General features: G+C 42.1%; 1 protein-coding gene across 3 annotated transcripts in view; it reads right to left on the reverse strand.

Moving 5' to 3' along the window:
- RBBP5 (RB binding protein 5, histone lysine methyltransferase complex subunit) overlaps nucleotides 1-25,878 on the reverse strand; it is a 27,241-nt gene extending 1,363 nt beyond the window's left edge. Inside the window, exons 1-13 of one of the 3 annotated variants that reach the window (XM_059674723.1) lie at nucleotides 25,689-25,878; nucleotides 18,419-18,444; nucleotides 17,396-17,568; nucleotides 12,447-12,587; nucleotides 11,563-11,725; nucleotides 10,381-10,490; nucleotides 9,007-9,126; nucleotides 8,765-8,918; nucleotides 8,601-8,672; nucleotides 7,397-7,514; nucleotides 6,187-6,256; nucleotides 5,588-5,817; nucleotides 4,745-4,822 (exon numbers count right to left, since the gene is read on the reverse strand). In XM_059674723.1, coding sequence (XP_059530706.1) covers nucleotides 4,745-4,822; nucleotides 5,588-5,817; nucleotides 6,187-6,256; nucleotides 7,397-7,514; nucleotides 8,601-8,672; nucleotides 8,765-8,918; nucleotides 9,007-9,126; nucleotides 10,381-10,490; nucleotides 11,563-11,725; nucleotides 12,447-12,587; nucleotides 17,396-17,568; nucleotides 18,419-18,444; nucleotides 25,689-25,707 — 1,474 coding nt within the window. In that variant the 5' untranslated portion in view covers nucleotides 25,708-25,878. Of the gene's footprint in view, nucleotides 1-4,630; nucleotides 4,823-5,587; nucleotides 5,818-6,186; nucleotides 6,257-7,396; nucleotides 7,515-8,600; nucleotides 8,673-8,764; nucleotides 8,919-9,006; nucleotides 9,127-10,380; nucleotides 10,491-11,562; nucleotides 11,726-12,446; nucleotides 12,588-17,395; nucleotides 17,569-18,418; nucleotides 18,445-25,688 lie in introns of all 3 variants that reach the window. The other 2 variants (XM_059674722.1, XM_059674724.1) reach the window with 2 other exon arrangements.
- Between the last annotated feature and the right edge of the window lie 756 nt (nucleotides 25,879-26,634).

Consider the following 26,634-nt stretch of genomic DNA (forward strand, 5'->3'; position numbering starts at 1 on the left):
AAGCCTAAATCAGGACAGGAAAACCAAAATAAACCAAAACCAGAGCAATCATACTATGAGCAAGACATAGTACACAGAAACAGCAGCACAAGAGACCTCCAGGCATTTAGTCTGCTCAAGGACACGCATTATTTAGTTGCAACAGAAAGGCAATCTACAATAACATAAAATTCAGCTGAAGATGAGCAGCTACTACTAGTACCTTTCAATAGCAGCCCAAGCCAGAGTGGCCTAAGAAAATACTGGAAATGGATTTCTTAAAATAAATGTGTTTTATTGATTTTACAGCAAGATGAAGGGAGAGGGAGAAAGGGAGGGAGGGAGAGAGAGAAAGAGAGAAACATAGATGCTCAATCAACTGAGCCACAACTGCCAGGGCTCGATACTGACTTTCAAACATTACCTTAGTCAGCTAATAAAAATCACAAAGAATGAGAAAGACTATCTAAATAGTCATCTGATTTTAGCAGAAATTCATAAATTATTTGATAATTTTTTAAAAAGCAAAGAAGGGAATTAAAACGGTCACTCGCTACCAAGCATCCAAAACAATCTCAGATTCGGGAGATGGTTAGGAGGCCCAGGGTGGTAGGCCAGCATTAGGCGGGGCAGTGGGAGGCCAAACTCAGGGAAATCTCCCCGTGCCTGTCCACCCCCAGAAGCAGCGCCTCTGTTCATCTCGGTCACTGCACTCCCATTAGACCCAAGTGCACACCAACCCCTTCATGCCCACCATCTCGCGAGCCTTTAGACCACATATGCTGACAAACCACAGCTTTGTCACACTTGCCACTGATGTTTACTGCTAAGGAGCCCTAGTTCTTGGGCAATCCTTGAGTGGCCACAGGGCATTGGGGACACTGGTGGTTCTGAGTGCATCTCACGTTTTGATCTGAGGACTGTCCTCTGGCGAGTAGCTAATAAGGAAATTGTGGGGAGCCTACTAAGTGCCATACTGGTCTGGTCTTTCCAAAAAGTCCCAAGGTCAGGGTCACCCTCACCACACTTCACGGATGGGTCCTCCCTCATCACAAAAAGTGTGTCTTCATGGATGTTATCCAATGCCGAGGAGCTGTCTGATAGGGAAGAATTTTCTGTGGCTCTAGATTCCAGAGAGCAGATTATTTCTATATGACTTATGTGTCTTCCAACCACCCTTTGAAATGCATAACGTGCTGTTGCAATAGGAACACACTATAGTAGCTTCGTCAGGGCTAATCAGGGCTTACGAAACGGTTTCTTCAATAACTCCTAAATTGTAGATATTAACAGTTGTTATTTATGTAACTTGTGCAGTAACACAACCTACACCTATAATCCTGCCTTCAAATCATTTAGTTCAAATGCAAAGCTAGGGCATTTTGAGGGAGGCGACCTTGAGTTGACCCTCAGACTGAATTGATTTGGGGGGGGATCCTTGCACAGGGGCCATGCTCATCTCTGGAGCATCCCAATTTTAGTGTATGTGCTGCTGAAGCAAACACCTGAACTGATTTCTGAAGACGGTTCAGCCTCAGGCATTCTGGGTCAGATTTCATTTCTGAATACCTCAGGGAAATCTATCTACAGTGATTGTATGCTGCGTTTTACTGAGAATCTCCAAGGTGTGGAAGAACATGAAACTCAAATACCAGAGTTTTTATCTCTATGGCCTTGGGGGACTATCTGAAAATTAATAGCCTGTGTCAGCCAGCCTGTGCTTGCTCAGGGCCCTCCAAGCTGACCATCGTATTGGATGAAGCCCCACTCTTGCCCGAAAAATCCTACACAAAGATATGATGGGTTGTCTTGCAACGGAGGCTTCTACTGGAGTTATCTGTAATCCCCAGTTGCACCACTCTCCCCAGATTTGCAGCCATCACAACGATCCTAACCAAACTGCAGCCGGTCAACAAGCTGGATGCAGCTCTCCGAGAAAGTCTTGGAACCACACCACAAGGCCCCTTTGAGGTTTCTTAATGATCCTGCCCCTCAGCAAACTCGAGTTTAATCTGACCATTTCAGTTTTGAGGCTTCCATTCAGCAAAAGGTCAGGGCACCAAGGCCAGGGAAGAAAGGAGACAACAGCAGAAGGAAGCCTACACGTGGGGAAGTACGCATGCACACAATCATGAGAAGTTGGTGAAATGTTTGCAATAACTATGCAGTTGTTTTGTCTGTGTGTTGTCAGAAAATGTGTCATCACCCTGGCTCTGTTATATAAAAGTCTCTAGTTCTTGTAAAGGGTAAAGCTATTAAAACAGTTGTGTCTACTTATGGTTGACCAACTCAAGTACCTAATGATGTAGAAATAAAAATCCAGCTTGAAGCGTCCAGCTATTCCAAGATAGAGGTTCTAGTCTTTAATGAGGTTGGTGCCTCATTTAACCTGGTCGGCAAAGTGAGTGGAAACAAACTTCCAATAGGCCCCTGATAATGGTTTCTATTCTTTCTAGAAGGAGCTTTGAAATGCTGATTTGTACCAGTACTAAAATATGTAGTCCACATCTAGTTCAAAGTATCCCTGAAAACTATATTCAGTATTTTGAAAAGTTTACTGAATAAAAGGGCCCGTTCCTTTCAGGTTGAGGAAACTTGCCAACATTGTGATTCTGACCCTTCCAGACCTTCCTGAAGCACAGCGGAGAACCCAGTGCTGTTACACTCTGCAACGCCAGCAGCACCTCACCGGGTGCCTGACAGAAACCCAGTTTGGCGAATGCCAGAGATATTTAGCTACTGCTAGTGACCACACCAACTAAACATAAAAGTTGAAATCACTCTATCACAGAGAGAAAACTTAATGGTTTATTTGCCATACATTTACTATCACAAAGCAAATGATTAATTACAGGCTGCTTTTGAAGGAGCTAGGAGACTATGTCCTAGAATATTTCAATTAATTCACTATGTTTGGCCAACTTTTAAATCACCCTGAAGCATTTCGGCTCTGTGGGCCAGAAAAATCTACTTACACCTTAAATTGTGTCTTCTGTAGTAGCAAGTGTGCAAGAAGTGGGTGATAAAAGAATCAATTTTGCCGAAACCGGTTTGGCTCAGTGGATAGAGCGTCGGCCTGCAGACTGAAAGGTCCCAGGTTCGATTCCGGTCAAGGGCATGTACCTGGGTTGTGGGCACATCCCCAGGGGGTGTGCAGGAGGCAGCTGATCGATGTTTCTCTCTCATCGATGTTTCTAACTCTCTATCTCTCTCCCTTCCTCTCTGTAATAAATCAATAAAATATATTAAAAAAAAAAGAATCAATTTTATTTAATATGTCAATTACTAATCTGCAATCTTTATTGACGATACCCATAAAACTCTTTTAGGCTATTTAAAAATATACAGACCGAGCCTTCGGTGGCTTGAATGTGGAGGTGATAACTATCAGTGAAGCACCATAAATGTTGGGAAAAGTGGGGGTTCTCAGTGGTAAGGTGTTGGGCTGTGAAAAGTGGGGATGTTCAGTGATAAGGTGTTGGGCGGTGAAAAACTAAAGTCTAGCTCATTTGAGGCAGAATACTCAAAATGATGAGTCACTAATCCTGCTTCAGCTTCTCTGCAGAAGAGAAGTCTTGTGCACAATGACTTAAGGTATAAGCAAGGAATTCTGTCTCGCATCCCAGTGCATCTCATCATCATATATTCATTACAATTGTAAAGCGGGGGGGGGGGGGGGGGCTGAATACAGCCAGATATTTTATCATTGGGGCACTGAGTCTACTGACCTAGCCGCTGAAAAACTGAGAGTACTGTATTAACTAAAGTAACGCGTTGTACATAAAACAAAGTTTCTAAAACCCAACAATGTTTGAATAGAAATGGATTCTAATTTGATTACTAGTTTCCAAACAAGAGACCAAAGCCTAGAGTCAAAAATATTTGATAGAAAATTGAAATTGTTCTCCCATCCCCTAATAAAAATTCCTCAATCATATAAAAGTGAGAAAACTCAGTAAGTTTCAAAAGGCTTAGGTGTTAAGAAGCTACAAAGATACTGTAGTTCCTGTCTTTTTGGTAATCTCTTGTTTGGAAAAAAAAAACACAAAAAAACAACTCATCTTTTTTTTATCATGATAGTACTACCAACAACTTAATTACTGCTTCTAGACCACTGGCAGAGAGACAGAGAGAGAATGAGAAGGAGGGAGGAAGGAAGAGGGAGGGAGGGAAGGAGGGAGAAAGGGAAAGAGGCCACAGTTAAATAGTCAGGGGCTACATAAAGCAAGCTTATAGTTCTGGTTATCTGCATGGCTCTTTCATTTGCGACAAAACAAACATCTAAGAGCAAATACAGATGAAGGAATGAATTAAACTAGGGGTTGTTTCCCCTTTTCGGGTCATGAATTCCGATAGGAAATCTAATTATAGGTATGGGCATCTTCCCTATACAAATATTCACACAATATTCTGCATTCACATAGTATCAAGGGAATGCAGATCCTTAAACCTACTTAGGGACCCAAGTTAAGAGCCACGGCATTAAGCCAAATCTGTTTGAGCCTGCCCTTGTTGGAAGCTTAAAACTCAGAGAACACCTGCCACTTGGAAAAAGGAGGAAGGAAGAAAAAGCGCTGCAGGAACATGGAGTCACGGGCCGTACACAGCAAGGCCACAAAGCAAGCCGGACAGCGCTCCCATGTGTCCTTACCTGTCAGGGGCTGGCTGAGTTCCGCCTGCACTTTACCCTTCGCTGATCCTTCCAGAGGCAAACCTCTGTCCCCTTTGTAGAGTTTCGGTTTAAATGGAGAATCTTTCTCTTTACCTTTTGATCCTTTAGGCCGGCCTGCTTGCTTCTTCTTGGATTTGCCATCCCCCTTCACACCCAGTAGTGGATGGACTTCTGAAAAAGGACAGACAGGCATGGAAAGGAATCCGGACACCACCAGCCCCATCACCCCAACTAAGCACATGGCATGCCACCTATCCAGGAGCAAAGGATGGTGCCCTTATGCCCAGATCCACTAATACAAGGAGAAAAATTTGCTTTATTATTTATAAAACTATACAAAGAATGGCCATTGAGAAATAATTGCTTGGCCAAAGGGCACATGCAGCCTATGTGGACTGCACCAAACCACGGCAGCTCTAAATGGAAAAGTAGCTGAAAGACACACTGACACTGTACACACCAAGGCAAAACAGGAATGCACACAACCACAATGTCATGTGAGAACAGAGAGGAAATGGGCTTTGGAACTAGAGTCCCGGGTAAGAATCCTGACTCAACCACGTGATTATTAAGGCTCCCCAAGTCAGACTGCAAAGAGTATGTAGGAAGAAAGAAGACTGTCCAAGCCTGACTAGTACTTTACCACCTAATAAACCCTTCAGGGGCGGGGTGGGCAGCAGCGATGGAAATGGTGGCACAGTGAAACAAACTCAGAGCCAGATGTCAGAACTTAACGTGTGTCGTCATCTTAGGCAAAGTACAGAGGGCAGAACCTCCCATTTTGAAAGAGAAGTGAAAGCACATGAAATCATTACAAAGTTGTAGAGACTCATGGAAAAATTCCTTTAAGGTAACATCACTGAAACAGGAAACACCAGATTGTGTGAAGAGTAAAAAGTGGTGTCTCTCAGGAGGCAGAGAGGAGGCGGCTCTCACCATCATTTGGAACTCCTTGAAGTTCTATATTGGTTGTTTTGGGCTTCTTCTTCGGTGGCTGGGACCCATCCGCGGAAGACTGCCTCTTCTTCTCTGAACTAGCCCCTTCGTCTATCAAGGAAGTTTGGACGGCATCCGGTGGGGGGCCATAAGGATTTTCTTCTGGGTCTTCTACCTCAGGGGCAATGGGTAAATACAATAGAGCCTTTGAATCTTCCAGCTCTTCATCACTATTTGGAATAAGATCAGACAAGGGATTGGAAAAAAAGAGGAGACAGTTGCTTAAACCAATAACCCTTCCTCTAGGACAGAATCACCTCTATTAACCATTAGCAATTCCAGGTATGGATCTGGAATTCTAAGAAAGCCAGCATGAATGAAAGGAAATCAGACAGCCTGATTAATAAAATCAGTAGTAAAATTAAGTGGCATAAATGAGTTATTCCGGTTTCAGATGTTCTAGCAGGGGAGAAAGGAAGGGACTTCATGTACACAGAAGCAGCTATCTCTTGGGGCTAATAAGCAGATGGGACTGACGGGCCAGCCACGGGGAACTGCAGAGGAGGAGCGTGCTGAGGCCTAGCCCCGAGGAGGCTCACCTGCTACAGAAAGCTGCAATAGGGTCCACACTGGTGACGTCCACTTCTTCATCCTCAGCAGCATCAGCCCCTGCCGGACAGACAGACAGCAGAGACGTGAAAAGTGCAAAACTGCTTTTCACTCGTGGCTCAATGATTTTCATAAATGGAAATTCAGGAGAAACCAAGGAGGAGAAGCAAACGGTTCGTTTATTTAATCATTCAACAAATATGTGCTAATCGCCACCATGTGCTAGGCACAGGGACTACAGTGAAACCAAGACACTTGGGAACAGTTCTTCAGTAAAAGCTTCATAGTCTAACTGGGAAGTCAGATGTTAACAGATCATTTCAATTCAACATAGTAAGTGCTACAGTAAAGGTATGTTCAATGTGCTAAGTAGATGAGGAGAACAACTTATGTGAAAGTCTGAAGCTTCACAGAACACAATCCAATCATACCGATACAGTCTAGCACATGTTGTGGTCCTGCTAACACACATGAGGTGTGCAAGTTCCATATTCTTACAAAACAGGGACCTAATGCCAGCACCATCAAGGTGATCTGTGGCATTAATTACTCACTGACAGTGCCAACTGGGCAGAATGAGCATTCACATACTGAAACTCCCACTAGATAAAAAGCCCTGTGTTAGACACCATGGGATAAAAAGTCAAATCTTTATTCTCAAGGAGTTTCCTACCTGGAAGTTCAGAAGATAGAGAAAAATATCAATGATCATGATCATAACGAGATGCCTATCAGACCTGGCACTACACTGAGTGCTTTGGGTGCAGTACCTCATCCATTCCCCACAACCCTAAAAGGCAGGCTCTATTATCACCACTCTTATACACACGAGGACATTCAGGCTGAAGGAATAAGTTCCGAATACAATGTGACTCCAGAGCCTGAGCTCTTCACCGTCACGTTACTGACAAGGAGAGACAACACATGACACAGCTGAGACTCAGCATGTGTGGGAGCTTTGCTAACTGCTGCAGGTAAACCTTCAACTAACCATCTGTAACTGACCAGGAAATGCAAAGTGAAATGTCAAGAGAGCTGGCAAATCCTAGTAATAATGTCCAGGTAAGCCCTAGTCAATTAAAAAAGGTGACGTTTTAGACTACATGATGAAGTAAACTTTCAACACAAATTAAAAATGAATACTAAATAAAGCAATCAGTTTTCCTTTCAGAAATACTGTCTGCAATGGAGAAATGTTACCTGTCTGCTCCGGCTCACTCTTATCTTCATCTTCAATATCAAACTCTGATTCCCTTTCCTCGTACTCTACATTTTCATCCAGCTCTTTGAAGTCTGGTGCAAAGGCACTCCAATTTTCCTACGCCACAAACAGAGTACATAACTGTCTAAGAAAGCAAGTCTGTGCTCTAGACACTAATTACATACGTGAGAGATTTACACATGAAAACAACTTAGAATTCGGAGATCAAATTTGATGGATAATGCAAATCAGGTATCTATAGGTTTTACTATATTAAGGTATTGCCTACCTTAAACATTCCAAGTTATTATTAACTGTAGTTCTTTCATTAAAAAACAAAAAAAACCCTGCCATCTTTAACCTTTTTAAGATGTAAAACCAACTCCATCCCCACTTACTCTTCTTCACTGAGGCAATAATCCAAAGCCCAACCTCCACCCCGTACTTGCTCGGTACGGCCCCAAAGGGCAAGTAAGGCAAAATGATCAGAGTTCTACACACTTTCTAGGCTGTTGTTAACCATTCTCCAAGGTGTTAACAAATATTGCTTTACAACCCAAAAAGTGCAGTCAGTAAAGGAAATTCTAGGGCCCAACATCTTCAAATATTTCATATATTAGCCTGATTATGAGTACACTGATTATAAATATAATGAAAGGTGTTTAAAATAAAACCAAGATATAAAACAGAAACTGAGCTGCAAATAAAAGCAAAAGAATACTCTATCTCAGATAAAGAAACAGAAAAATGTAGCAGAAAGTCCACTAGACTTCTCGCTGAAAACAGCTAGTAAATTGGCTATCGCCCAAGACCATCCCATCAAAATAAGGTAAATCTCGATGCACTGAACCTATTTAGGTTACAAGATTCATATGCAAGCCCAGCTGGTGTGGCTCAGTGGTTGAGCATCGACCTATGAACCAGGAGGTCAGGGTTCTATTCCCAGTCAGGGTGCATGCCTGGGTTGCTGGCTCGATTCCCAGTAGAGGGTATGCAGGAGGCAGCCGATCAATGACTCTCTCTCATCATTGATGTTTCTCTATCTGCCTCTCCCTTCCTCTCTGAAATCAATCAATAAATAAAAAGAATCATATGCAAAAAAAAGTAAATAAGGTAATTTTTAGTGTACTATTTGTAAAATTCTTTGATAAAAAAAGGGGGGGGTTCCTAGTTTCAAAGTAATTAAACCAGAAAAATACTTACTACTTGATTCTGTGCCCAGATGGATACCACTCCACTAGAAATAGATGCTATGATGGGTCGAACAGGATGCCACTAAATTTAACAAAGGAAAGAACAACCAGGTCTAAGAAGGAAGCCACACGTCGGTTACAGAAGGAACAGCAGCAACCCCTCATCCCACTCACAGCCACATCCAGCAGGAGCTCCCCTCTCGTCCCGTGGAGGATCTTCACCAGGTTGCCTATGCTCTTCTCCCAAATGTACAGGGCGTGCTGCCGGGCTGACCCGGCCACTATGTACTCCCCGTCCCCAGAGAAGCAGCATTTCTTCCACGGGGTCCTGAAGGACACAGAAAGCACCCAAGGAAAACTGGAACCTGAGCCCAGGTTACGAATCAGCACACACTCTTCTAGGGTCTGGTACCCACCTATTGACCAAGTCCTGTAACTTCTGCATAGGTTCAGGCTCTCCATCTCTCCCACAGGTTAAGATTTCCCTGCCATCATAAACTCTGATTATTCGATCTGCCGTGTTAATTAAAAAGCAACTGCAGAAAGGAGAAAAATCACAAGTCAGGAATCTGTTTCCGTTAACATTTTCTATTACAACCTGTTACTTAGAACAGTACCATAAAACACCGAATAAACTGGGGAGAAACTGAGTAAAGACCTAAGTAATGTGCTCAAATGCCTATGCATCTACCTGCCACATTCCAAATGAAAATTTAATTTGAAGTGAAAATATATTATATACCTTCTGTGCATCCTTGAACCCTGCCTGTGCAAACTAACAAACCAGTCATCAGTACTGACTGAGATCCAAGCCCTGTAAATTGAAACCAGCTTGCTGAATTCCCAAGAATACAGTTAAATGTATATAAATACTTCATTTCTCTGGCCTGTTTCATATATAATATATTCTTCTTAATGAGTTTATAAACTATTTCAATTTAAAACGTTCCTTTGTTTTTTACTGTTAATAACTTTAGAAATTTGTCTAAAATATATTATTGCACACGCTTCTTCCAGACTTTACTGACAAACCTTTTCTTAATTGAAGAGAATGTCCCCGAAGCATTATGGTGTTCCTACATGAAATAGGATGAGTGTTACCTCTTTTATTGACAACCTATTTCTTCTTGTCTCTTTTGATATGTCTACTTCTAGCTGGATAACCAAACTTACCAGAAAAACACTGGAAATTAAAGGGGTAAACAGGCTGGTTTTATGTGAGTAAAGTGTATGTTCAGTTACTCTGTGAATTCTGTGACATCTATTCTAATTATAATAATAGCTCATCTTTACCCAGTGCTAACCACATGCCAGGCATTGGTTCCGCACATATCACTCAGATATTCTTTCTGTAAAGCAACTGCCTGATAACCTCCTGATAAAGAAAATGTACTAGTAAATGCTGGTTCAATGCAGTAAATTTAAGAACCAGATACTGACATTTTCTAATAACCATTTTTAAAAATATTTGTATTGATTTCAGAGAGGAAGGGAGAGGGAGAGAGAGATAGAAACATCAATGATGAGAGAGAATCACTGACCGGCTGCCTCCTGCATGCCCCCCAATGGGGGTCAAACACACAACCCGGGCATGTTACCTGACCAGGAATCAAACCAGGACCTCTTAGTTCCTAGGTCGATGCTCAAACACTGAGCCACACTGGCCGGGCTCTAATAACCATGTTTAAAGTAAACTTTTACAAAATTATAATATACACAAAAAGTGTGAACCAATGTATTTTTGCATTCCACTCAATTTTAAAACTGTCCCTAAAAAGACAAGGTCTCACCTTCCCTTCCGGGCAAACTCTATTGACTTAATGGCTGTGGTATTGCTTGTTCCAGTTGTTACTCTGAAGGAAGCAACAAGATCTTGAGAATCTGTTTTTAAGACCAAAATCTAAAGTTTAAAAAAAAAAAGGTTAAAAGTAAGCAAGTATTCAGGTAACTTACAATAATTGGATTTGGCTTCTGTTTCTAAAACTGGGAGAGACTAGGTAAAAATATAAACATCTTTATTCCCATGTATTCAACTTGATTAACTGGTATTGCCTTTTACCTCTTCAAATAAAGGACAGTGTCTTAATCTATCCTTAAAAGAGAATGTTTAGTGTTAATCACAATGATCAAAAAGTGGAAGCAACCCAACTATTCATCAACAGACGAGTGAATGAAATGTACGTACATACAACGGAGTATTATTCAGCCTTGAAAGGGACGGAAGTTCTGGCACATGCTGAGCATGGATAAATCTTAAGGATATTATACTAAATGAAATAAGCCCGTCACAAAAAGACAAATACTGTATGAGTCCATTTATATGAGGTACCTAAAGTAGCCAAATTCATAAAGACTGAATGATAGTTACCAGGGGCTGGAGGGAGGGGTAGGGGTGTAGGAACAGGGAGTAGGGAGTTATTATTTAGTGTTTTGCAAGATGATGAATGGTGGTGATGGGTGCACAACAATGTGAATGTACTTAATACTCATGAATTATACATTTTATGGTTAAGGTGCTAAATTTTATGTTGTATGTACTTGATGGGGTTTTTTTACTACAATGTGCCCTAGTTAAAAAAAATCAAGGTGCCTAATGGAACTACAAACTCTAAGCTTAAAAGGTACCTTAGCACTCGTCTAACCTGACTTCTACAAAACTACAGGTTACGCTAGCCTGAATTATACAATATTTACAGAACTAAGTATTTTCACCAGCAGTAATATAATTTAGAAATGACCCTTCCTTAGTACCCAGCAAAGGCCCTTCTATCTTTTTCTAGGCCACATAATCTCTGACCACTCTAAATCCAAAGAACAGAAATTATTAAGCATGAGAGAAAAATAAGCTATATTTGCAGGAGGCATGCTTAGAGTGGGGGTAAAAGAAATTTCAAAGGAAGTAGCACAAGTACACATGAAGTGAGGCAAAGCACAGGATGACTGAGGGGTATTTTGCTGGCTTCTAGGCTTACCTTGCCTTTTGCGTTTCCTGTATAGATATATTCCCCTCGCCTATCAAAAGATGCAACCACGTTCAAGTCCGAGTCATCGTCTACCGGTAGAACAACATGTTTGGAATCTGAAAGGGTCAACATGACAGGAGCAGATTTCATGGGACACACGAGAACCTTGTTCCTGTTTAAAAATATGAATAGTACATTGGCTGTTGCTTTGGTATCAGAAGGTTGATACCCTCACTTACTCTTCTAGCCCAAGCAAATTGAATACAATGAAAGCCTAAAATCTAACTGTCTAATGATAGAGAAATGACTGAATAGTTATGGAGTCCTACCTTGACAAAATAAAATGTAATCACTAAAAATAAAAATGTAGCAAACTAGTAAAATATGTATGAAATTAAGTAAAATACTTATGAAAACCATGTAAAAAAATACATATTTATGAACATGTAACATGGCATATCTGTGCTTTGTGAGCTTTATATAACCACCTTTATATGTAAAAAGAACTTGACCAGAGAAATGCAGACAGTTATGTCTGGGAAACAGAATGATTAGGTAATTCTTTCTTAAATGCAGTTTAATACTGAATAATTTCTTCTACTAAAGAAATCCAAAAATGGGGAGGGAAGAGGGCAGGTCAAGGACTAGTTATTATACTTATTCCTATCTTTGTCCATTTCCAAAGTCCTATTTTTGGCCAGCTTTTCACTATATAACTCACTCCTTAAAACTCACTCCTAGAGCCAACCTAGACAGGAAGACTTTTTATGTGGAAGGTCTAGGGATGTGTGAATTTGCTTCCCAAAACCTTAAACTGAAATTGTCATGAGCGTGGAGCTAATCCATATAAAATTAGACCCCACCCCAGGAAGAACAGCTCAGATTAAACATACTGATCTCGTGGATGATACTGGACTTTTAAGATGGGTGAAGGGAACCGAAACCTCTGGTCGCAGTCTCCTGAGAGAACATCCCACTGTGACACTATGTTATCAGTGGAAGCACTCACGAGCTTATGACCATCTCGACTCCAGCTGAGAAGGGAAAAAGAGTAACTTAGCACATGTTTTAAAGTAAAGTATATCATACCACTCTTATGGGCAAAACCGCTTGAGTCACATTATTACCCTAATTGTATAGGGTCAATATTTCTTTTTTAAAAACATATCCACAACAGGCTCTCCCCACTAAGCAATAAATAAGAATGCTTTTGTGACATTTTCATATCTAATAACAGAAGGTCTTAACAATTCAAGATAACACTAGAAGCGGCTCTGTGAAAGAACATGAACATATTAGTCTACAATCAGCAAGCACTTAGGTGTTGATTTAACAAAAAACAGGTTATTTTCTTAGGGGTGGAGAGGGAGCATCTGAGGTTTCTGATTGCTCCTCCAGTAGTACCTTCAGAGCTTAAACAAATAATAAAGTATCTGTTATTTAAAACTCGAGGCCTGGTGCATGAAATTTGCGCACGGGTAGGGTCCCTAGACCTGGCCAGTCATCAGGGCCAAACGGGGCCTTCTGGCTGCCGGCTGCTGGCCAGGGCCTTCCTTCATTCCACACCACCCCCTGGGGGTCAGCGCACGTCATAGCGAGCGATCAAACTCCCGAGGTGACAATTTGCATATTAGGCTTTTATATATATAAGATAATTAAGAAAGGAATGAAGGAATGAATTCCTCCTGCTAACTATAGCTAAACACCTAGACATTATATACAAACAAACAGAAAAAGACTCTGAAAGACAGACAGAAGACAACTAGCTAGAGACTGCAGGATAGAGAAATGACTTAACAGTTCACTGGGTGTTCTTTTTGCCTCCCATGTCCTAGACCAGCCGTGGGCAAACTACGGCCCGCGGGCCGGATCCAGCCCGTTTGAAATGAATAAAACTAAAAAAAAAAAAAAGACCATACCCTTTTATGTAATGATGTTTACTTTGAATTTATATTAGTTCACACAAACACTCCATCCATGCTTTTGTTCCGGCCCTCTGGTCCAGTTTAAGAACCCATTGTGGCCCTCGAGTCAAAAAGTTTGCCCACCCCTGTCCTAGACCAAGTGATGGAGAAGCCAACAACACAGTAATACCAATGGGCACACACAAAAAGGCTAGAGAAGAGCCTGTTTTCTTTGACCAAAGAACCAGGAAAGGACAACCCAGTGAGACAGAAAACGTTTAGACAATAGTCACTTTACTCCAGCAACCACCACAGGAAAAACTGCAACCCCCGTCAACAAGGTTTAAATAGAGAGTCTAGACTTCCACTGCTGCCCAGTTTACAGCACAGCACTCTTCCCTCCTAGCTGGTGTCTTTCACGCCCACCAGGTGGCAATGAGGATCTCAGCCACAGAATTAGTGTAGACCAGGCGGGGAACAGGAACAAAGCACTTGGAGCCTTCCAGGCAGGACAGTATCAGCCTAGGAGGCCCAGTGGGGAGCCTGAGTTTCCAATCTCACCCAGCGTATTGCAGCCAAATGAGAAACGTGGGCTTCTAACCCATCTGGCAATAACAAGATGGTGCCCTCCTTTCCCGTTGGTGCAGTACCAGAGGAGGCCTGCAAAAACAGAAGATTTAAATAATAAATAAGCTCTACATTCTTACAACACAGCACCTAAAATGCCCAAGTTGCAAATGGAAATCACTACCACCCAAGAACAAAGAAAATTTCAACTTAAATGAGAAAAGTCAATCAACAGATACTAACACAGAGATAACATAGATTTAGAATTATCTGACAAGGATTTAAATGCAGCCATCATAAAAATGCTTCAGTAAGAAACTGCAAACATGCTTGAAATAAATGGGGATAAAAAACAAACACGAAAAGTCTCAGCAAAGAAACAGAAGATACAAAGAAGAACGGAAATGGGAACTTTATAATTGAAAATTATAACTAAAATTTAAAAACAGCTCAGCTGGCATGGCTCAGTGGTTGAGCATCGACCTATGAACCAGGAGGTCACGGTTCGATCCCCAGTCAGGCCACATACAAGAATCACCCAATGAATGCATAAATAAGTGGAATGACAAAAAAAAAAAAAAAACACTCAGAGATGGGTTCAGCAGCCAATGAAGAAGAAAGAGGAAAGAATCAATAAATAAAATTTAAAAACTGCAATCTGAATAACAGGAAGAAAACAAATGGAAAAAAATGAACAGAGCCTCAAAGACCTATGGGACTATAGTAAAGATCTAAAGCTATATTATCAGAGTCCTGGAAGAAGAGAAAAAAAAGTAGGGAATAAAAGTATTTGAAGATATAATGCTGAAAATTTCCCAAACTTGGCAAAAGATTATATCACCTACAGATTCAAGAAACTGAACAGACCTCAAACAGGGTGAGCTCAAAGAAATTTACTCTAATACCCAGAGACAAACTTCTGAAAACTAAAGACAACGAAAAGAATCTATTTTTTCCTCATTCAGCAAAAAGGGTTTATTGGGGCTGGGGGAAGACTGAAATCCAGAATGCGCAGCCAAGGCCAGCTGGGTGGAGGTTTCTGCCCAGAGGAAAATGGAGGAAGTTCAAAGAAAAAACATCTTAAAAGCATTAAGAGAGAAATGACACCTTACCTACCAGGTATATGGAACAATTCACATGATAGCAGATTTCTCATCAGAAACCATGAAGGTCAGAAGGAAGTGACACATTTTTTAAGTGCTTAAAGAAAAGATCTGTCAACCCAAATTCAATATTCAGTGAAAATATTCTTCAGGAACAAAGAGGTAAATCAAGACATTTGTCACCAGCAGACCTACCCTAAAAGAATAGCTGCAGGAAGTTCTCTAAACAAAAAGGAAATGATAAAAGAAGAAATTAGAACATCAGGAAAAAAGAACAATGAAAAGAGTAAAAATATTGGTAAATAAAGACTTTTTTCCTTCTTAAGTTTTGACATATGAAGCAAAAATCAAAATACAGTGGGGCCTTGACTTACGAGTGTCCCGACTAACGAGTTTTTTGAGATACCAGCTGTCTCTCCGCTGATTTTTTGCATTGAGTTGACAGAGTAATTTGAGTTAATGAGCTCCTTAACGAGCTCGGTCTTGGAACGAATTAAACTCGTAAGTCAAGGCCCCACTGTACTGTCTTATGTGGGTCTCAATATATATAGAGGAAATATTTAAGACAATTATAAACAAAAGAGGGTAAAGAGAGGAAAGGTTTCTTACACTTCATTTGAACTGGTAAAATGTCAACGCCAGCTAATGGTGATAAGTTTTATATATACAATATAATACCTAGTAGCTACTAAGAAGCTAAAAAAAATACTACAGGTAAATCAAAATGGAATTCTAAAAAATGTTCAAGAAACCCACAGGAGACAGGAAAAAAGAAAACAGAGAATCAAAAACAGAAGGAAGAAACAAAAAAAAAGAACCCCAAAACCAGTACTTATCCAAATTTTGCAACAAAGAGGAATCGCTAATGAGGACTTAGCAGGCAATACATCTCCATGGTGAAGAACATGGGCTCAAGAGTCAGACTTATGCCCGGACATTACCACCTTCTGGCTGTTTGATCTTTGGCAAGTTATATACCTTTCTAAACTTCAATCTCCTCACCTATAACACAGGAACAGTAATAATTACTACCCATAGGAGACTGTTGAATTAAAATCCATATATATAAAAGGCTAAGTGAAGCCAGTAGGTATGACACGCACTGACCACCAGAGGGCAGGTGCTCAACGCAGGAGCTGCCAAGTGACAGCACCTTTGCAGAGTGCCCTCTTGCACTCTGGGACACCTCGGGGGATGTCGGACTGCCGGTTTCGGCCGAACCCCACAGGCCAGGCCAAGGGACCCTGCTCACTCTGCAGATGCCGTTTGAGCCCCAGTGCCGCCCCAGGTGCAGCCAGCCTGGGAGGGACCGCAGGAGGTTGGCTCCAGGGCATGTCCGGCCCTTCTCGTCCAGTCCCGCCCCGCTGGCCACCTTCTAATTAATTTCCTTTCAATGTGCACGAATCCGTGCACCGGGCCTCTAGTATCTTAATAAAGCTGTTAAAAATAAATCCTTATGTAAAAACACAACAATAAAAAAGAAATGAAAAGCAATGGAGCTGGAAGGGACGTAAGAGATCACCCAGGCTGGTGCTCTCCCTTTGTATATTAGAGAAAAGCCTTGCCCAAAACCACCAGTTCATCAGTGGCCAAAACTAGACTGGGATTCGGCCTCCCTGCAATCCAGTGCTTTACAATACTTCCGCTGCTTCTACTTAGACAAAAGGAAATATGTTACTGTTTAGCAAATTTAGATTTGATTAGGTGCTTTTTTTGGCCCCAAGTTCATTTAAAAGAAGTGCTGTGCCAAAATAAAATTTTCTAAATAGTCATCTCAGAGAGTAAGAAAGTAATCAATAGGAATTTATATTAAATCAGAGTTCAACTCAAATTATCTGACAGGAAGCCTTAATAACTATACAGTTCAATGAAGAAATGGACATGCTTTGGATAACTAAAATTGCTGGAATCAAGAACCTGGACAAGGCTGGACTAGATGACTTCCAAGCTTCTCTCCTAACCCAAATTTTTTTATTTTAAATGAAACATCTTTATCACAAACATTATTACAGGTACAATCAGTAAATATCTCTTTTCAGTACTGAAATATTCTCAGACAGAGCTTTATACAAATCCATATCATTACAAAGGAACTTGAAGGACAACATGAGATCAAGGTCTACACCAGCTATGAGTAATTACATTACTAGAGGCTGGATTAGTAATATTAAATATTAAAATATCTACAGTAAGATTGCCAATTACACAGTCACCATTCATCCCAGTACTTTAACTCATATTAAACATAGTAATATTAAAATTCCTTACCATAAAGAACAGACTGGATGGATATGTGCACTAATTATTTTAGCAATGCCTCTTGTCAAAAAATCCCAGATGACAATTCGGCCATCATTACAGCCAACTGCAAGCAGCGTGCCCCACCTGTTAAAGGTGCAAGTCAGGGCCATGCTGATACAATCCAAAGTTCCATCAGCTTCCTAAAATTAAAACGAACACAAGAATACAGACAATAATACCCAGGTGTGCAAATTATTTTGTAAAGGTTCTCTACTATCTATGGACACTTCTGTTGAATTTAAATCATGTTGTACACCACAATAACCTCTACGTACGTTCTTGTATCAATTAAACTAGTCAAAATGAAGAAATATTTATAAAAGCTAACAGAATATTTGGAAACAGGTGTGATCAATTTCTTACACTACCACTGTAACTTTGTACACACACTCTAGAGGACAGTTAGGCCAAATATAACAAGATTCATTGAAAGAGTCATCCCATTGACCCAGTAATCATATTTTTTTAATTTATCCCAAGAAAAATACTTTAAAACAAGAACCCTAGAACAACCTATATGTGTAACATTAGAAAAGCCAAATAAATTTTTTATATTATTATCAAGCCATTTAAAATAATCATGACTACAGTGAAATATATTCCAATTATTACACAAAATATTTTTACATTTAAAAAATAATGCACACTTATAGCATACATATTGATTTATTACTATGTAAAAGCATTGATCAAAACTAGAAAAAATCTATATACAGGTGATGGTGCTGTTTGTGATCCTTTAATCAAAGTCATTTTTAATTTAAAGGGAAATGAACTATAATATTTACATTATGGTGAGCTTTCCAGCTAACTACCTATCTGCCTCCCCAACTTAAAATTGAACATTTAGGTCCTTATTATAGCAAAAGATATCATCACATTTAATACTTGTCAAAAAAAAAAAAGAGAGAGATTAAAATGGATTTCCCACTAAAACACAAGAGCTAGTGAGTTATCATGTTCCTAAGACTCACAATACTATACTCTTACCTCTGGATAATTCTGCCCAAAGGACTCTGCAACAAAACAGAGAGAGAAATGTGATGGAACACATGTGGCACACCAGGGACCCTACAGCTCATGAATGGTGCATAGCAGTGACCTGCAAAATGTGGATGGGAACTGAAGCCCTTTCCTATTGTCATTATCATGTCAAGACGGTACTTGCTTTTTTATCCTCATTATCTCATGTTTATAGATGCGTTCTCCTGAGGCTATATGACCTATGATATTGCAACAGAGTGAATGTAGAAGCAGATGTAAGAAAACTGCCAACTTCTATTTAGGCAAACTTTACAGAGATTTGTAAAAATGTAAAACAATGCCACTCTTCTCACTAAATTTTATTTTGTTTTAAAGTACCTATTTTCCATAAAAATGTGTTACTTATTTAAACATGTAATGATGTTATTATGCTTATTTTTAAATAACAAACTTTTAAAAATCAAATCAGTCACATTATCTTAAGTCCCAACTATTCTCTAAAATCTTTATTAACAACAGCCAACCAGCAGTGATCATTCCCCTTATTAATAGCATTTAGGCCGAAACAGGTTTGGCTCAGTGGATAGAGCGTTGGCCTGCGGACTTTAGGGTCCCAGGTTCAATTCCGGTCAAGGGCATGTACCTGGGTTGCGGGCACATCCCCAGTAGGGAGTGTGCAGGAGGCAGCTGATCGATGTTTCTCTCTCATCGATGTTTCTAACTCTTATCTCTCTCCCTTCCTCTCTGTAAAAAATCAATAAAATATATTAAAAAAAAATAGCATTTAGGTTGTAACATAATCTGGCAGTTGGTTAAGCACATTAAGCAAACAACATTTTGGTACAAAAATCCCCGACTGCAATATTAAATTTGGTATTTAAACATTAGAAGTAATAAACATTTCAAGCTATGGCTATGATACTGCCTGCTTGCCAAAAGTTTAATTTCAGCCCTAGCTGGTCTGACCCAGTGGAGTGTCAGCCTGCAGACTGGAGGTCCGGGTTCGATTCCGATCAAGGGCACATGCCTGGGTTGCAGGCTGGATCCCCAGTAGGGGGTGTACAGGGGGCAGTCAATAAATGATTCTCTCTTATCAGTGATGTTTCTATCTCTCTCCCTCTCCCTTCCTCTCTGAAATCAATAAAAATATATATTTTTAAAAAAGTTTAATTTCAGCAGCAGCACCATCTTTGCCAGTATTTACTTAGGTTTTATTACAATGGTTTTTAAACTATACACTGAGAACTACAGGTTCAAGAAAGCTGCTTTACATATAGGGCATCCAAATAAGATATGTTTCTCTCTCTCTCACAATGAAGTTTCTTCTTCTCTTCCCTCCTCCTCCCTATTTAAAAAAAAAAAAAAAAAGTCTGAAAACCGCTTTCATTACATTTTGTTCTTAAAAAAAAATTAATAGAAAACATCAAAAAAACCCAGGCTCCATAGTTAAGAAAACCAAAAGAAAGATGAAACTCAAGGTAACTAATTGCCAAAAAGGGTAATTATCTTGATTTATCTAATGTGTGCATGTATTATGTGACTTGCTTCTTTAACAATATACTATACATTTTTCCAAATCAATAATATAGCTTGATGTTCACATGGTTGAGAAACAAACAAAAATTTATTTAAAAATTAAAACCAACCCTGGCCAGCGTGGCTCAGTGGTTGAGTGTCAACCTATGAACCAGGAGGTCACAGTTCGATTCCCGGTCAGGGCACATGCCCAGGTTATGGGCTCGATCCCCAGTAGGGGGTGTGCAGGAGACAATCAATCAATGATTCTCTCTCGTCATTGATGTTCCTCTCTCTCTCTCCCTCTCCCTTCCTCTCTGAAGTCAATAAAAATAATAGTAATAAAAATAATTTAAAACAAATTAAAAAAAACAACCTAAAAATATACTACACTCAGGAAGGACTGAGTGTGACTTGGGCTGTGTTGGGAGGAGGGAAAGCCACACAAAAGACTCTGAGAGAACCCAGCATCCAGGACCCTTTTAATGCATGATTACCCCTCAACACATGTTACCTCTGATTTTGTATTTTTATATTTTGGGGTGGGTTTCTTTTTTTTTTTTTGAGGTTCCTCCTGGTTAACAGGGGTATAATAAGGAGTTAAAGGACACAAAGAGAAAGTGAACACAAAAGACTAAGCTGGTTTGGGACACTTTGGTCGAAGAGTCTGACGAGAATGCCATCGCGCAGGGTTAGGAGAGCACGAGCCTCTCCTCAGAATGCTCAGGACCACTTCCGTATTCCCCATCCTCCCACCAGCTACCATTTCCTGTCACAAGTAGACTACTTAGGCTTGGTTAAAGACCATCAAGGGGAAGAAATGCCCAAAGATATGAAAGCCGAAGAGAAATAAACCCCGGTCAAACCCTTTTTTCTACCAGGATCCTTTCTCCAAACTGCCTTTGAGCTTCACAGGCCTTCCTTCCCAGCCTCTTCCTCCCAGCGGTGATATGGGAGAATGTCCACTCTCGAAATCAGGAGTGAGGAACATCGGGCCTGCGGCCATATCAGGCCGGTGAAATCATTTGGTCTGGCCCTGCCAGGCACCAGGGGTGAATTAATTAAATGTTTGACCAAATATAGCAGGCTAATTCTTAAGTTAATAATTCTGTATGACCCAAGAATGATGTTATAAATATCCAAATGGCCCTTGGCAGGAAAAAGGCTCCCCACCCGCTAAAGTGCTGAACATCCCCTCCTTGACGACTTGATTATCATGACTCTAAAATTTCATGGTCTTTTCTCTCAATGTTCCTATTATTTCCTACTTGCCAACCAATTCCTCCCTTTGTAGCAGTTAGGTCCCGAGTAGCAGTTTCCATTCTGCTCCCTCAATCTAACAAGTGATGATGAAGTTGGTGGCATTTCTTTTAAAGAAATGCAACTGGCAGGTGTCTAGATCACTGAACCCACGACACCCACCCCAATCCAATGCATCACTACCATAATCACTACATTTCCTAGGCTCCAGTCTTGCCTCCCTCAACACTTCTTAAAGTTGCCACAACTTTCTAAGCCCCAAATCTCATCATTTCACTTACTGCTAAAAAATATCCCTTGCTAAACAATATACTGAACTCCTAAGAATAATTTTTTAAAATATATTTTTATTGAGTTTATTTAATTCAGCGAGGAAGGGAGAGAGGGACAGAAACATCAGTGATAAGAGAGAATCCTCCTGCATACCCCACACTGGGGACTGAGCCTGCAGCCTGGGCACATGCTCTGACCAGGAATCGAACCGTGATCTCCAGATTCATAGGTAAACGATCAACCACTGAGCCACACTGGCCAGACCTAAGAATAATTTTAAAAAGCAGTTTCAATCTGGCCTCAGCAGGGATTTTCCTATTTCTCTTTGGCTAACTCCCCATCAGCACTTAGTATGGAACTTGTATAATCCAACCTAAGCCCCAGCTATAAACAACCCACCGTTTCCTGAACATGCCACACACATTGTACCACCACTGTTCTCTGCGCTGGTAATTACCTCTCCAACTGTCCCTCTGGAAAAATCCTACTTCATATTTACTGTCTGGGTTAAAAGGCACTTCCCTCTTGTAAAATCATCCCCCAAAATACAGAATTAACTGTTCTTTCAGCTGGTTCCAGTTATCTTCTCCTAGTTCTATATATTTATCCAGGGCAAAGGCTGTATCTTATTTCAATGTTTTTCAAACAGTAGGGCCCAATCCACCATAAATGGATAAATCGATTTAGTGAGCCACACATTTTTTAACATATTAGCAGATACCAGAGGACACAGTGTTAACAAGGATTAAGTGTAATTTTGAGAAACTTAGTTACATATGTTAAGACTAAATAATGGGTTGTGATAGAAAATACATGTTATTTGTGAGTTGTGGGAAAAGTTTGAAAAACGCACGTAACTTTGTATCTCCAGTGCATACTGCCAGACACACCTCAAAGGCTCAAAAAGTGGTTGCAGATTTAATATCTTGAGTGTCCACATTAAGAACACATTATCAGCCCTAACTGGTTTGGCTCAGTGGATAGAGCGTCGGCCTGCGGACTGAAGGGTCCAGGGTTTGATTCCTGTCAAGGGCATGCACCTTGGTTGCGGGCATATCCCCAGTAGGGGGTGTGCAGGAGGCAGCTGATTGATGTTTCTCTCTCATCGATGTTTCTAACTCTCTATTCCTCTCCCTTCCTCTCTGTAAAAAATCAATTAAAAAAAAACAAAACACATTATCATTCATTTCCTGCATCTGGCCAGATATCCTTTAGCATGCTCCCACAACCACATCATTCTTGCTCCTTTCGCTTCTGTAACACTAACTTTCCTGCTTTAAAACTCAGTCACCCCCATAGAGAGTTGTACCTTTTGGACCTTGCCTTCTTTAATTTTATTTTAATTCTTTTTGTTTGATTGGTTAATCCTCACCCAAGGATACTTTTTTCCATTGATTTTTAGAGAGAGTGGGAGGAGAGAAAGAGAGAGACAGAGAGACAGAGAAAGAGAGAAATATCCATGTGAGAGAGAACACAGTGGCCAGTTGCCTTCCACACACTCCAACCACTGAACAACACCAGCCAGGGCGGACACAGCCTTCTTTTAAATTGCATAACCTTGCAATACTCACTATTCCTTCCTAAGTTCCACCCTCACGAATTTTCTGTATTTAAAACACACAACAAACAAACAAAAACAGCCACCTTTCCCATGTGCTATCTCTTTGAAGGTACTAGCCTATCATCTTTCCTCTATATTTTTAGTTTTTAAAACTAAGGATCAATTCTTTCCCTCCATTCTGTCTCCCACACCTTCCTAAAATCGTTGTAGGTTGGTTTCTGCTGCTCAGGTTGCTGAGGGGGCCCAAGCTGCTTACGGACTAAACAGAGCAGCCCTCTTCTAGCTCTCGGCCTCAAACGCTCTGCAACTGGCTTCTATGGCAGACTCCACACCCACCTGTTTGGATAACTATGTGGAAAGCACCTAAAAATATGCCTCGCTCACAGTAAGTACTATGTAACTGTTAGTTAACTTATTACCATCGATTTCTCTTCCTACCCCCTAAATATAGGCAACTGTCCGAGATTCGGTCCTCAGCAGTTTCCTTTTCTGCCCCCCCCCCCCCCCCACTGGACTCTCTTGGTCTCACCTACTCACAAGGTTTCAAGGAGCCGACCTGTAGGAAGATTACAAACCCCTCCCACAAATGCTACCCTACCTCCTGAACCACAGATCCACCCTCCACATGCAAAATGCTGCCCTTTGCCACTCTCCCTAAGTTATCAGCAACGCCGCCGTGGGATCCCATCCTTCGGCACCCGGTCTCTTCTCCCATGGGCACCGCACCGCCGTAAGCCACTGATTCTCACATTCTGTCCACTCTGCTTCCGGGACATCTCCTCGTCTGTTCCCAGCTCCGGCCTCCCCCACCACTCCTCTGCTTCAGCCCTGCAAGCTGGTTTCCACCCTCCAAGACTCCATGAACTACGTCGTCCGATAAATCTTAAAAAGAAACCCACCACTTTGTTGGCGCTACTTACCAGGTCAAAACCCTTCCATGGATCTGCCATCCCTTCCTTCAAAAGCACAGACTGTCCAGCTGGGCACTCAGGAGCCTCCCCAGAACGGAGGGCACCAGCCCCACCCCCGACCTTCTCTTTACTCACATGCCCACAACCTGGCCCCGCAGGGCCATCCTCCGGGCCTCCTCCCGCCGATGCCTTCAGGGACCCTCCCCGCTCCGTCCCACCACAGTCTGCCAATACTTTACCGATCGCCAATGTCCACGCCAAACCCCAAGTCCTCCACGGGCTTTCTGTTCACGGTACCTTCCTTCCCCTGCCCCAGGGACATTCCTTCCCTCTTCTGAAGGCTCTCAGCGATCCGTAGCGACTCTTAAAGGCCTCCCTGTGCTCTGCCATACCTATGGCTATTCACATGGCCTTCTTAACCTTGCTGCCTAACAGAAATCTCCTTAAAGGTAAAGACCATTTCTTAAGAATCTTGCCCTGACCAGTTTGGCTCAGTGGCGCCGCTAGAGCGTCGGCCTGGCCTGCGGACTGAAGGGTCTCAGGTTCGATTCCGGTCAAGGGCATGTACCTTGGTTGCGGGCACATCCCAGTAGGGGGCGTGCAGGAGGCAGCTGGTCGATGTTTCTCTTTCATCGATGTTTCTGACTCTCTATCCCTCTCCCTTCCTCTCTGTAAAAAATCAATAAAATATATTTAAAAAAAAAAAAGAATCTTTGTAGCCCCTTTGGACAACCAAAACCACCTTCTGATTACTTTTTTTTTTTTTAAAGAGAAACCTATCCATAAAGACAGCAGATCGTTTAGGAGTTCCGGGAACTCAGGCCTCCCTAGGCCACCGTGCTAAACACACAATGAAAGCCTGAAAGGAAGAGCCTAGGGTTTTTAAACACGAGGAACTGACTCGGAGAGAGGGGGGCAGAAGGCAGCCTCCTCGGCAGTTCGCGACCGTGTCGGACACACCGTCCCTGGCGGCTGCGGGGCCTCTTCCATAGGAAATGGGGATACCTGGGTGCCAGGGCCCACTGTGCCATTTGCTCGTTTAGTGCCTTCAAGTCGCGCCCCGCGGAGCCCTTTTTTCATCTGTTCAACGAGGGGCTTCCACTAGTGGTTCTCAACCTTCTGGCCCTTTAAATACAGTTCCTCGTGTTGTGACCCAACCATAAAATTATTTTCGTTGCTACTTCATCACTGTAATGTTGCTACTGTTATGAATCGTCATGTAAATATCTGATAGGCAGGATGGTCTTAGGAGACCCCTGTGAAAGGGTCGTTCGGCCGCCAAAGGGGTCGCGACCCACAGGTTGAGAACCGCTGCAAGATCTCCACGTTCCCCTCCTTGGGCTCCCGCGTTTCTACAAAAAGGCTTCACCTGCCCGGACACCCAGATGCCCCCCGACAAGTCTTCAGAGCTTCGCCCCGAGCCTCGCTCCCTCCGACTCCTCCTTCTCCAGGAGCTCAGGTCCCGCCTGTTGTGCGGCACTTGGGCACCTGTGTCCCTGTCAGCACAACTAAGTCACAAACTGCCCCTAGCTCTCCGACACGAACGAGAAAGTGGCCTCGGGAACGGCGATGCATCCCGCGGGAGCAGAAGCTGGCTTCCTCCTCCTCCTGCTGCTGCTGCTGCACATCGGGAGCGCCCGGGGACCCGCAGCACAACTAGGTACCTCAGGCTGCAGCCTGAATGCCCTCCCGCCCGGCTCCCTCTCTTCCAGGACCAAAGGCTTCTTCTCTACGCCGCAGCCATAGCCTTCCTTACCGAGCAACTCGAGGTTCATCCCTGAGAACTCTGGACGCCTGGTCTCAGCTCCAGCGACGACGCCTTCCCCGCGCCGGCTTCTAAGACTGCGTCTCAAAGGGGGGGCGCTGCGAATAGCCCGGCGCTAGCTCCGGAGACTTTCTGGTGTAGAAGACCCTTCGGCTTCCGCTTTCTTCCCCCGCCTTCTCTGTTCATTTCAAGTGGGCTGTCCAAATATATGCCTAACCAAAAAGGAAAACAGGCTCTGTGGAAATCGTTTGATTATGATATTTTTTGAGGAATAAAAGTGTTTTCGTCACTTTGTACTTTAAAAAGCGAGGCGCATGCACTTGAGGATGTTTCTTCCCGGGTTATGTACGTGAGCTAGAAATTTCAGGCATATAGTTAGACGACTAGGACTGCTCTGTTATGTGTTCAGCGGTGTTGTCCCGGGCGGCAGCATCAGCCTCCGTAGGAAAGGTTCCGGGCAAACACGACTGACAAGAAAGCTGGAAAGGTCAGCCCCAGCGATCCAGTGTGGAGCCGAGGCGCGTACTCACCTGTATGTAGCTAGTTATTGTGTATCCGCCTTTACATTTGTAAAGCTATGCCATCGATCCCCTAGAAATGCGCGACAGTGTTTGTTAGGCCTTTACCTCAGGCTTTCCCAGGGTTGACCAGGGCCCTGAAAAGGAAGTGGAATGAGAGGTGGGCTGAGTACGCCGGAGCTCAGACTGTGATGAGATACACAAAGCAATTAGAGACAGCCAGCTGATGGTAACTAACGAGGAGGCAAATTCTGTACAAACAAGTTTCAACTATGGATGCTGTGGGCCATCACAAAACAACAACTGCGTGGTAGGTCGCTGCAAAAAGCCAGATCCCCTGTGTGGGTTTAACGCCAGGAATCTCAGCTCCACCCTTTGGGCAATATTTTATTCTCTGTGCCTCAGTTTTCTTAAATGTA

Source organism: Myotis daubentonii, chromosome 18, assembly GCF_963259705.1.
Source record: "Myotis daubentonii chromosome 18, mMyoDau2.1, whole genome shotgun sequence".
In the NCBI taxonomy this organism is placed as follows: domain Eukaryota; kingdom Metazoa; phylum Chordata; class Mammalia; order Chiroptera; family Vespertilionidae; genus Myotis; species Myotis daubentonii.